The sequence below is a fragment of the Vulpes lagopus genome, chromosome 1, assembly GCF_018345385.1.
Source record: "Vulpes lagopus strain Blue_001 chromosome 1, ASM1834538v1, whole genome shotgun sequence".
Taxonomy (NCBI): Eukaryota; Metazoa; Chordata; class Mammalia; order Carnivora; family Canidae; genus Vulpes; species Vulpes lagopus.
Window position 1 is genome coordinate 173,842,913 of NC_054824.1, and position 12,844 is coordinate 173,855,756.

A 12,844-nucleotide genomic window follows, 5' to 3' on the forward strand; every position below is an offset into this window, starting at 1 on the left:
TCGTCTATTTACCTACACCCCTTACATGGGCAGATGGGGAGAATCGGGACCACCAAGTGCAGGGCTCAGGGTCACCTCTGGGGAATGGGGCTGGACAAGAAGAAAGAACGGCTCGCTTTCTTCCAGTATTATTTACATTTATTGAGAAAGTATTACTTCCATAACGTTTATAAAACCTACGGAAATGGGGAGAGGGGTCCTATGCTTATTTTCGGCTTGGCTAGAGTAAATTAGCACCCTAAACTCCCTGCGGCCAGGACCCGGGCCTCACCCAGCCCTCTGCACTTGGAGAGAGATACAGGGTGCTTTGCATACAGGAGGTGTTCAATAAACTTCTTGCACTTCGCTGAACAACAGAATGCATTGTGTCCCCTGCAGCCCACTGTGTGCAGCTGTGTGTGCGGGACACACGTGTCCGTGGGGGACGCACACGCGGACGGGTGTCCACGAGGCAGGAAGAATGAAGTCAAGCTGCTTGCAGCTCCTGACTGTGAAGGGAAGCTGAGGCGTCCACGCCACGGGGCTTTCATTATTGCGGGTGGGGAAGTGGCCGTGTTTGGACGGCAGGAGCCCCGCGGGGAAGCGGCGCCCACGGGCAGCGCCTGCTCGCAAACAGGCCCCGGGGCTGCCATCCGGCTGCGGGAGATCACGGTTTGCTCAGTAACACAGGGTCGGTAAGGAAAAAAACATTTTTTTCCCCTTCTCAAGCTTACCCTGGAGTGTTTCCAAGGCAGGAGGGTACTGCATTACAGCAATCAACAGAGTGAGAAATGGAAAGTCGGCTTGCAGGCGGAGGAGGGGAAAAAGAAAAGTCAAGAAAGCGAAGCATGAGTGAGGCCCCTTCAGTGCATTACAGGGATTCCAGCTACCAGACCGAAGACTCCAGACACACTCCCCTGCGGGGGGGGGGGGGGGGGGGGGGGGGGGGGGGCCCTCGGGTCACTCCGCTGCACCTTCTCTCCCCCTCCACGGGCACTGAACCCTGAAAGCCAGCGCAGCCCACACGCCCCCACCTGCACCCCCCCCCCCCACCCCGCTGAACAGGTGTGACTGCGGCTCCCGCCGCCCCTGTGAGATCCTCCCCAGACATAAGACGAACTTCAAACACCATTACCCTTTTTATTCTCTTTCATCATCCAGGTTTGCTCACAACATTGTAAGAGGCATGAAGGGAAAAGTCGCCGTGTTTCTTCAATTCAGTCGGTCCAAAGCACGTGGTAGTATTTAGGGAAATACAAGCATTCAAAAATTATTTTGGTACTAAGTACAGGTGAAGGCCAACCTTCAGGTAAGCCATGGGTAAGGTTTAGGGGCAAGCAGGGTTTTCATTCCAGTGATTTTACAGAAATGCAGGAGTCATGAGTACGCCCGGATATATTCAAATCCTTGAAGGCTTCTGCGCTAGCATTTAAATAAAAATTAGCGTGTTGGCGGAGTTTCAGTGGCTTTCAATTTCCTGTTTGATCTCAGAAATGTACGGATGATCTTTGCCGTGAGCCACTTCCATTATGGCGATGGCCTAGGAGAGACAGAGACAAGTGAAGGCTTGAGAGCCTGGAGGCAGCACCCAGCACCCAGCACCCTGCACCCGGGCCCAGGAGGCGCACTGGCTCTTGGAGCCTGATTGTCCTCCAGGGTCTCGATCTCTTGTTATCTTTTAAATTGCGAAGATTATCTGATAACTGGTTGCCCAGTCGGTACCACTGAGTGAAGCAGCTGAAGATCGGATACAGGAGAGATGGGCTTCCTGACGTCCTAGAAACCGCAGGAAGGCAGGCTCGAGGGACAGAAAGCCCTGGCTGTGGGCTCCCCGTGAACTTCGCATCAAACCTACTTTGATTTTGGTTACCACTGCTCATCCATAAGACACGACTGAACCGTTCTTCCCTTTGAAAAAGCACATGCTTTCCTTGTAACGCACACTCTTTAAAAAAAAACAAAACTGAAAAGTAGTTGAGGAAGCTGGAGAGAAGGTATTTCATAAGGCTTCTTATAGGGCGGCAGTAGGAAGCGGGAGAGTCACCGGTGGCCCAGCATTCCCTAGCTGTGTGACCTTGGGCAACTTACTTAACTACTCTGTGCCTCACTCTCCTCATCTGCAAAACAGGACTGATGCCTACCTCCCAGGGCTCTCCGCACACATGAAAGTCTCTAGAAGAGCATCCAGCACATAGGAGGCGGATCCCAAATGTTATCTGTAAGGATGCATCTTGCTTTTTTTTGTATTCGACTATAGTACGCACAGATAGAAAAACTTAGATTATTCTCCACTCTCCAAACGGGGAATGTCTGATGGCCTGTGCCTGATGGACAATCCTTTCACGGCTACCATTCTCCTCAGAGATCTCAAACCAGCAGGAGGAGCCTTCAGAAATGTCCGGTTTTCAATGCCTCCCCTGCTCCGGCCCTCTGTGCTCAACCCACGACTCACGCTCCCTGCTCACATCTACTGTGTCCTTCGCTGATCTTGTAGCTCACTGCCTACCAGCACCCCCCGCAACTGGGACCCGACTCGGTCGATTTTCCCTCAGCTCGCCAAGGAAATAAATCTGCTGTCTTAGGACACAAAGTCTATGGTTGAAAAACAGAAAAGTTTGTGCGCTTAGCTCACACTTCTAGCCTGGTTGGGCCCGGACCCTCCCATTTGGGAGGTGGGACCTTATACCATCGTCTCAAGCAGGCTACTGGGAAGATACAGGGAATCTGGCCCCAACTTTGACAGACGCTCTCTTACAGGACTTAACAGACTGTCTCAAAGATCAAACATTTCATCAACTGTTAACTACCACGTAAAGAACAACGAGAATTAATTTTCAGGACGGTGATTCTGAGCTCCTGTCAGGTGCCGGGCACAGGGTGGCTGTGAAACACGGGGAGAGGCCAGGGCTGCCCAGGGCCCAGGCTGCCCCAGTGTGGGTCACCACCTGGGTGAGTGGAGCGGATGCTTTCAACTCAGAAAGGCTCCAGTCTGAAGGGAGGCCTCAGCCTGCCTGAATCTCAATTTTTCCATCAGGAAAATCTACCTCATTTTCGTGAGAATTAAAAGAAAAACCACACATGAGGGTCCTGGCATGTAACTGGTACTTGATGCAGTGATGAGGATTCCTAAGTACATTCTAGAAACTGCAAATGCATAGTTATAATACTAAGGAGAACCAAATGGAAGATTCCCTCACCACAGTCTCCGGAGCCACCCCGTGGCCTCTGGTCCACTTCCAGGGCCTCACGCGGGATAAGGGCAGTGCCTCCGTCTCCCCAGTCACGGGCTGTGCATGGCATCGAGGCCAGCCCCTCTTGATGTGCGCACCCCTTCCGTATGGGAGGGCCCGGATGCAGACAAGGCAAAGACTCCATCGCTTACCCCGCCCTGACCTGCCCAACCCGCTCCTCCCACTCCTCTGACCACAGGTGGGTCAAGTACAGGGTGTCATCTAGGAGTGACTGGAGTCACTCGGCCCTTTCAGGCGGGAGGGCAGGGGACGAAGGGGCCGTGGAGCACCAGGACCCCCAGCCCCACACTGCAGACGCACCTTCTTCAGGGCTCTCTCTCCAGCAGCTTTGTCTTCCAGGCCCATGTACAGCCTCCCCAGCTTCAGCCACATGGAGGCCACGTTGAGGGAGTACAGAGGGTAGTGCTTGCTGGAAGAAGAGAGAACATAACAGGCCACGTGTCAAAAGCTCCCGAGCAGCCTGCTCCAAGCCCCGGCAGGTGCTGGATGGACAGCATGGATGGTCTGCCCCTGTCTAAGCACCGCAGAGGCACTTCCTTTCACACAGTTGGTGTGTTTCTGAAAAGCTACAGAAAAACTGCAGGAGAAATCCCACAGAAAAACATGTATAAACACGACATTCGATCCCAGTCCCAGATTGTTGTTTTAGGTGCACCCAACGCAGGGCTCTGAGAAAACACCTTTTAAAAAGACTCCCCTATCTATGAACACACTAGGCCTATCCCCTCATGTTAAAAAGGCATAACCCCTAAAAATACACACACCCCCATGTGTCTTCGGACCCCTGCTCTCTGTCAGTCTATGGTACCAGCTGGTTTAGCAAAGCTATCAGGTCTCTGAAGTCAGGAGAACACCTACTTTACTTCTAGATAAGCTTTCTCTGGTGTCCAGTAGAGGGCTTTCTATACAGTAGGTGTTCTCTCTGGTTTCCATTGAAGGCTAACAGCCTGCCAGGGAAAGAGAGCAGGAGGCAGCTTATGGGTAAGAGAGGATGGCAGGAGAGAAATGCATGTGTAGGTGTTGATTCACAGACGGGTCTGTACCTCTCTACCCTCAAAATCCATCCAAGAGAGACACATCCTGGCTGTCTTCCTGGGCAGACGGCATCATGCTGCTTGGAGGAAGCCCTGGCGCCAGTGGCCCCACAGAGGGCCAGCGCTGGCCTCCAGGAGGGGCTCAAGCTAAGGAAGGGACCAGTAAGGCAAGGCCCTGCTGCTGGAGAGCGACCACAAAGCTAAGATGATCTCATTCTTTCCCATTCTTTCTCTCTCTCCCATCCCCTCCCTCCAGATCTCACAGAGGGCAGTGTGCCTAAGGCCAGAGGACTTTCTCACCCACCCCAGGAAGAAGATAGGCCTTGAGATCCTCAATGATGCAGCAAATTTTTTCCAAGAGCAGATTTTAGGAGCTGTCTTCCCTCGAACTCCCCCTGATGGCTAATCCAGGCAGCGCAGGGTAAGTGGAAGGCTCTGGAAATCCTGACTGGACACAGACTTTACAGTCCCCAACCTTAGACAGTGAGGGAGTACTTAGGGCTTCTCAAATCCATGAGAGACACTGGGGTGCTTCTGGGGCACAGGGCTCTCAGCTCTAGTGCCCAGAGATTCTGAGCCACTTGGTCTTGGGGAGATCCTGCAAATACACAATGTGAATGTGTTTAACAGGCGCCCCACTGATAAGATCTAGGCCATCCCAGCCCTGAAATGGCTAATCAGAGCCAGAGGACACTGCCACAACCTCCATCTGTCACACTTTAAGGTTTAAAAACCCTCTCGACAGGAAACTTCCCCGGGGCTGGTATTCATTATTACTGTTAAGTTAAAATCCAACTTGCTTTATTCAGAAGCAAGCAGGGGAGGGGGGCTGTTAATGGATAACCAGAGCCAGCTCAATGGTCCTAGCCTGTCCCCGTTTGCAAACTGGGCTGCAATTTTCAAAAAGCACAACGAGAGGATGGCCTGAGTAATGATGGAAGAGCAGGGATGGGAGACCACCACTCAGCAATTAATCAGTGTGTAACTGGGAAGGTGGGGAGGGGGTGGGGGGGGAGTCACAAGCCTTTTAAGACTGATCTGAATTAACTACTTTGGATACAGCACCCTGGACAGGTCCTGGCAGGGCTCTTGCCCCAGCACCCCCCTCCTAACCTCAACAAGCCTCCACAGGTGTGTGTCTTGGCGGAGTGCACAGGCCGGGCCCAATGGAGCAGCACCCTGCACCTGTACCTCCAGGTGTGGGTGCAGGAAGAGAAAGCTGTTCTAGGCATGTTCCGACACAGGACGCCCAGAAAACAAAAAACAGCATTCCAGATCACCAAATGCCATCCCCTGCCAAGAGGACGAGAACAGCCATGGCAATCACCTGTAGGGCTTAATGATTTTCTGTCCGTATCGCAGGGCTCCTTCCCAGTCCTGCATGTACAAGCAGACACCCATGGCCTGGTACATCATGTGCAACATGTACACGTTGCTGTCCTCAAACACGGAGCCCATCTTCTCCTGGCTGAGCTCACAGATCTCCAGCAGCTCACTAGGGGGTGCTCTGGTGTCAAGGAAAGGACAGGCTCAGGCCTCCGGACTTGGACACGTCCCAAGGCTGGGTTCAAGGAGCTATTTCATCCGCTCTGCCCCTCCCCTCCCCTCCCCTCACACCCTCTGAAAAAGTACATTACAGAAAGCTAAGCAAAAGTGAAAGGGAAATTTTTTTTTTCTTCAAGAAGCATATTTTTCTTATACTTCAGGAAAAACTGAAGACCTCAACTATCTTAAACACAATTGAAAAATTCTAGCCACGGGGAACAGACCCCTTGATTCGGCTGTAAACAATGTTTAGGATTACAAATTCAACCTCCTGGTTAAATTTAAACTTTCACCCAAGCTCAGCACTTTAGTTGAAGCATTTCTAAGGAAGGAGTCCCCACGAGGGGACAGTTCTTTTTCTTTCTTTTTTTAATTTTTTTTTATGGCTGCGAAAAAAAATGTGCCTTTGTACAATTTCCTCCACCGCTTTTAGTTCTTCCCCTAATGTGAATGTGATGTGTTTTCAAGCTAAGAAAGCGCTATCAGGTAGTGGTTAAGAATATGGATCACGGTAGTCAAATCCTAGTGAGCTCTGTCCCTCGGGTAAATTGCTTGCTACCTAAGAGTCTGTTCCCATCTGCGTCCTTGGGTGTCCCCCGGAGGATTAGGTACCATAACGTAAGCAAGCCCTTGGCATCGTGTTTGCCTGGAGGACGACACCCAACTGAGGGCCTTCAAGGAACTCTTCTTCCTAGCTTTAGACCATAAAACTCTTCCACCACCACATCCAGCTCCTGACCACACTAGTGAAACAAGAAGATGAAATCAATACTACACAACTTTGATGTGGCTGACGCCAGGTCATGGGCAGTCATTCTTCCCACCATCTGCCAGGAGACATTCTTCCTTCCGAGTTCAGAATCTTACCCCCACCCTCTCACTCCCTCCTCCCAGCTCTCCAGCAGCTCTTGCAGGTGAGGGACAGTAAACTTCTAGACAGCTGTAAAGGATATATTTGTAGTGCTTGGCCCTCCGGAACTCCTCGATGACGTTGCGTGCGTATCTGACCATGTCACGAATGGTTTCTGCCTTTGGGGGATCGCTGAGCTTCCGGATTTCCACCTTGGCCTTATCCTGAGGGAAATGTCCAAAAGTGCAAGGCATCAGCTCCCAAAGAAACTACACCCAGCGGGAAACCTCTCAGATAGTATCTTTTTCCACGCAGAGGTGGGGGCTTGCCCATTGCAAAGTCACAAAATAACACACAGAAATTAGGCAATGGATCTAAGGGAAACCCAGTACCCTGCTACCTTTTTACAACAAACAAAAAGACTAATTTTCTAGACAATCCTTATAAGCGGGACACTTAGGTTATGTTTGCTGTGCGCAGATCTGTGTGTTCACACATCTATGAATCAAGAGGATAGAATGAGGAGGGGTGGCATGGACAAAATAACACAGGCAATGCCAGAGAAAATTTTCCATATTCTGGCGAACAAAAGCTGGGAAAAGCCTGAAAATTGGTCTCATGTGCTTTTCCCCTTCCCTCCCCTTCTGAGCTTCCATTTCTTTTTGCGATACAGCAGTGCGGCAAATCCTTCTCTCATTTGCACGGTATAATGGACATGTGGTTCATCAGCTGTGAGGGTCAGGTTTGAACAGGGACCTGGTGTAACCAGATTCCCTCTAGCTGTCTTAGTAAGATGGGTTTAAAGGGTCAAAAATACCGTGGAGGAGTACTGGCCCAGAGGTCCTGAGGCACCGGGTATGGTCCTCTCGGGAACCTACCTTGTCTTTGGTGGTGCATTCCTGGCACTGGCAGGTGAAGAAGTACGAATCTCTCAACCGGTCGTTCCTATCTTCTGTTGGGTATAGGAGGTCAATGTAGCTGGTAAAAACCTAAGGGGGCCCAAAGAGTGGACAATGCAGTCTGCTACAGGCACACGTGTTCTTCATCCTTCCTGTGGCTCTGCAAGTACTCCGGGGATAGGCCCTGAGAAGGACCACAGCATGGGATATGCTCTTTCCCTTAAAACACCGAGTTCTTCATATTTTTTTTTTAAAGATTTAATTTATTTATTCATGGGAGACAGAAAGAGAGAGGCACAGACCTAGGCAGAAGCAGGCTCCATGCAGGGAGCCCCATGTGGGACTCAATCCTGGGACTCCAGGATCACGCCCTGAGCCAAAGGCAGATGCCCAACCATGGAGACGCTAAGTTCTTTAGTCAGCAGTCACCTAGTTTTGTCCACCTCCTTGTGATGGAGAGAAAGGACCTCTCCTCTCACCTTCTAGAGAATCAAGGAGTCCCCCAAGCAGTAAACTGGGAGGGTTGACAGCATCCCCATTCCCTTCCTCCCCAGAGAGGGCCAGCTGTGGATCTGTCCCAGGGACACGGCCTTGTCCCAGGTGTAGACCAGAGACCCTACCCCTCCTTGAGCCGGGCCCTGCTCTGTCCGCCTGGCCTTCAGTCAGCCCCTTTGCTGTCCCGGCTTGGGCCGGCTCAGACACGTTGCTGGGGACGGGAAGCGTGCACACAGCCCTCCGGATTGGCTTCCCTTTCTCCTTCCATCAGCTGGCAAGGGAGCAAGCAGCTTGGCCCGGCAGGCTGGGACAAGTGGGCAGAGGGAGGACACAGCTTCTAGGACACCAGCATGCTGCTGCCTTACCCAGCTGTGCCAGAGAACTTGGAAAAGTCTTGCCTTTGGGCTCATCGGGTTCTCCCGTCCTTGCTTTTTCCTAACGGGGTCTGTAGCTGGGACTTGGAGCATATGGAGGAGACCGGCATTTAACTGCCCATTATCTACTCACTGGGACGGCACTTGCTGCTCATCCCACACCATCAGGCACATGTCTGACTGAACAGATGGATGTCACAAAGCCGTCAGCGTGCCAGTAACCCCGGGCCCTGGCAGGCAGGCAGGGGGCACTTGCACTGGGCTGGGTGCTTGCAGGCGCTGCCAGGCCAAGCTCTCCCCGACCCAAAGGGCAGCAATGGAGGCCTCGCGGCTCATCGACACCCTCTTTGAAGGGCAAGTGTCCCCCAAGCAGTGGCTTCCCCAGCGCGGGGTTACCGCGGGGTACTGCTGAGCGTGGGCCAAACCAGCAGGAGCCAGGCCTGCACACAGGAGAGCTGCCTCCTTCCTTTGACGTGACTGATGGGACACGCAGCGCAACAAACACAAGGGCCCAGAAGATGGCGACAAAGGCCGCTCAGTGTCGCTACTCCAGCCCAGCCAGAGCCCGGGTGGGTGACCAGCCGCTGAGCCTCCACCCGGAGCCTGGAGCCTGCTGACTTACACTGGGACCTACTGGGGTGGGTGCACGACAGAGGCCTCAGCGCAGTCGCATGACACATGAAAACCAAGAGGCCCCAACCGAAAACAGGACACCCTCGTCATGATGAATGAAGCAAAGGCCACAAAGTCTCATCTGTGCCCTGGACTTCTGGTCCCTGTTCAGCTGCGGCTCGGTCCACGGCTTCTGGAGAAGCCAAGGTCTTGCCTACTCGGCACACTGATCGTTGTATTTAAGGCTTAAAATATCTAGACATGTTCCTTAAAATAGCACTGAAGACCATTAAACTGAAATGGGCTCTAAAGTGTGTGATTAAGTTCCCTATAAATTCATGTGTCCTTGAAAGGGATTTTATTATCTACCTAAGAACACAGAGCAATCCTCTAGCAATTTGCCAAGCAGCCTTTCTGAGCCTTCTGGAGGTGAGGAGCCTCCTACGGTGGTCACAGAGGGCAGCGCGTGGGAAAGGAGGGGCAATCACGGCGCAGGGGACCGAACACCTGGCTTTCTCGGCGTCCCTAAGTTGAGGAGGCTATGTCTTGGCCATGGACTGCCTCTACTGGCCCTGCCCAGTGTCCGTGTGTACAGCCCACCACCCGCACCGCATTCCTAAAAATATGATCTCTCTGGAGTTCAGATGTGGAACTGACGGGATGTGCGATGCTGATGTGTCCATGTGCAACTTTCACTCGTTAGCTACTGCTGGGTTGCTTTTCTCTCTTTTAGATGACAATGGCATTAACCTTCTGGGGGAGAGGGGAGAAAAAGAGGCCGAAATCCCCTAAGTAAGAAAAGCTCAAACTCAATTGTTTGGTGGTAGAAATACGGGGACTCTCAAGAGGTTCCAAAATTTCATTTTGCTCATTTTGGCAGTGCCCTTTCTCTGGAAATCTCTACCGGTCTTTGTAAGAAATTGAGCTCGAATTTATTCTTTCCTGCTCTTTTCCTTGGCCACAGACAGAAACAGGGAGCATCGAACGGAAGGCAAAAGCGGGATTCGAAGCCACGAGTCGGGACTCTGCTGACTGACCTGCCGGGCCTGACGATGGAAACGGAGTAGCTGCTGGCATCACTCGCAGCCCGTCCTACCCAGCGATGCTGTGCTGACGCTCCCACGCCGCCCTTTGGAGCAGCGGTCGGAAGCGCAGGGCCACGGCCCAGTGGCCACACACTCACCTCCTCTCCTGGGCTGATCTCCTGTACGGCGCGTACTTCGGCCAGGGTCCCCTTGTAGGTGACGATGACATTGGGGCAGCAACTATGGTTCATCAAGGCGACACTGTCAATCAGAAGAGAAAACCCAGTTTTCTTAAGAAGGTAGACAGACTGTTCAGGCCCTCCTTGGCCGTTCACTTCTGAAGTTGCAGGAGCAGGATCTTAGTAGGGCGTTTAAAAAAAAAAAAATCTACTAGTTGGCCATCACAGCCTCAGAGGTTGTCCTGCCTGTATTTATGAGCGTTTCTAACATCTCTAACAATACTGAAAAGCGAAATTCACAATTCAAAATGGTGACATCTAGGCCAAAAAAAAAAAAAAAAAAAAAAACACACACAACAATAAAAATAGCAGCGACGATGAAGCCACGAATATTCCTTCCTGTGAGATGAAGGACTCAAAAAGCCCAGCAGCGGCTGCAACAAACCGCTCCTCCACTGGACGTTGCACAGGACAAACAGGTGCCATTTCCAGGCAGCTTTTTCTATTTGTGGATTCTTTCTAATGTGTTTTCTTCAGCGGTTGTGAAACCGCCACGGTGGGAGAGGCCAGCTTCCTTGGGCAGGGCTTGGGGTGCCCCGAGAGGCCCCGAGGAGCCCATCTGCCTCTCTCTGCACCTTGATTTCCTCATCTGGAAAATTGGGACATTACTGCTCCTGCTGCTCACTGTCTGCTTTTCAGGGATGGAGAGGACAGAGAGATTCGCCTATGCGAGGGGCTTTGAGCTTTCTGATTATATCAAGGTCAAAGTTCTGAGAACAGAAATTTCTAAACTACAGGGAAAAAGTGCTTGATCTCTGAAAATGCTGCCTTTGAAATCACAATGCCGATATGATTTCTGCCCAAAGGGATTTTTCCCCCCAATTAAAACTGTCTGGAAACTGGGGCTCAGATGGACACTCACATCCATATGCATCGTGGCTCTGGTGGCCAGAGTCACTTGCCTGAACCGTCAGCAACCAAAAGCCCTCTCGTGTTTGCCCCAGTGCGAAAGAGCAGAGAGCTGTGGAGGCCGGTAAGGACGCGCTGCCCCGGGTTTGCCGTGCACAAGAGGGAGTGGTCCCCTTCCACCTCCTAGTTGCTACAGGCCTGCGTGAGTGAGGCATGTGGCTGGCCTCGAGCCTGGGAGGACGTGTGGCGACTTCCCTGTCTTATCCTTAGGAAAGGTCACCTCTCTCATGCATCACAGGCCATTGGCTTACTGACAGGCAATCAGGTCCTAGGGATCTCACAAACAAATACACAGAAGTGGTTATTAAAGGAAAAGCAGCTTTCTAGAATGTTTTGTAGAGGAACTATTCATTCATTTCAAGACAGACTCCTGGACATCTTTTTAATGAAGGTGGAAGGAGTTCACCAAGGCGAAGAACCTGAAACAGTTCAGGCTCTTGGTATCAGCATTCTCCTGCAATCACCGGGCAGGGTAAAACCTCAAACAAGACCACTCCTGAACCCTGCCCTTAAGTCTCGAAAATAATACTAAGAGCAGACACAGTCTTTCAGGCCTGAAGCTGTCGGTAAGAGCCTTCTAAAAGAGGGTCTGATGGTCTTTCCCTGTTTCTCCTTCCTTTCCCCAAGGGCAAAAGCCTAATAGAGCTCCTCCCCAAGACTCTTCTTTCCTCGCTATCAGAATTCAAACTAGAGATGACACTATTTTTGGCCACGGGGACATTACCACGTGAAAAAACTTTTTGTTTCGCTGGCCCGGAAAGCCTATGATTGCTCAGGAGACATGGGCCTGTACGGATGCTTCTCTATCTTTCAGACCCGTGTGACATGCAGACCCCGGCGGCTACAGACACACACACTGGGGGCTCACGCATCATCCACGGCCAGCGCGTGGGTGTTCCCTTTAATTGCTTCAAAACAAAGCTAGAGCTCCCCGTGGTATATATTAAGCAACATCATCAGTCTACGATGTGGATTCACTCGCACAGGGGATGCAGGGAGGCCTCCTTCCCTCCATCTGCGAAGTGAGGACTGGATTTCAGGGAACTGAAGCATTCTGAGAATACCCATTCCATCAGACACCACGGCAGAGCCGTTTTTTGGCAAACTCATGACAGAGCTATAAAGATCTCTGTTTGTCAACTGGCCAGCCTTTCTTGAATTACTTAAGTGCTCCTGAAGTCAAGAAAAATCCTGTGTCGTTCTTTGAAATTTTCCTGGTTCCCTACTTTAGCAGAGTCTCCCTCCCAAACTGTGCTGTTCCTACACTAGTATTTTTCGAGGAAAACAAACAGCCGCAGAAGCAGCTCATACAGTCTCTGCATTAACCTACAGCCAACTCTTGGTTGACAATCAGTGTCTCACTTTGAATGTAAGAAACCCAAAGATTTCCAGAACCAAAGACAGGCGAAAAGCAAATTTCCCAGCAGGGCATGGGCTGTTCTAAAATATTCTTTAATAAGAGCTCCATACCTAGCAGGACCTAACAAGCAACTGTTCTCTTAACTACTACCTTTGGATCCTTAAACGTATGGGAAATATTTTGAGATCTGGCGGTATTAAAAAGGTGTCTTAATTCACTTGGAGTTTCACGTCTGCCACATGCAGTTAGGTAGGTTATTTTAAAAAAAATTT

At 51.3% G+C, this 12,844-nt stretch overlaps 1 protein-coding gene across 1 annotated transcript in view; it reads right to left on the reverse strand.

Annotated features, from left to right (window-relative positions):
* Positions 1-1,099: 1,099 nt before the first annotated feature.
* The window catches only part of SMYD2 (SET and MYND domain containing 2), a 48,995-nt gene continuing 37,250 nt past the window's right edge, over positions 1,100-12,844 (reverse strand). The window contains exons 7-12 of the mRNA XM_041763833.1: positions 10,223-10,325; positions 7,538-7,648; positions 6,763-6,883; positions 5,592-5,766; positions 3,531-3,639; positions 1,100-1,519 (exon numbers count right to left, since the gene is read on the reverse strand). Of these exons, the coding sequence (XP_041619767.1) occupies positions 1,439-1,519; positions 3,531-3,639; positions 5,592-5,766; positions 6,763-6,883; positions 7,538-7,648; positions 10,223-10,325 (700 nt within the window). The 3' untranslated portion in view covers positions 1,100-1,438. The remainder of the gene's footprint in view (positions 1,520-3,530; positions 3,640-5,591; positions 5,767-6,762; positions 6,884-7,537; positions 7,649-10,222; positions 10,326-12,844) is intronic.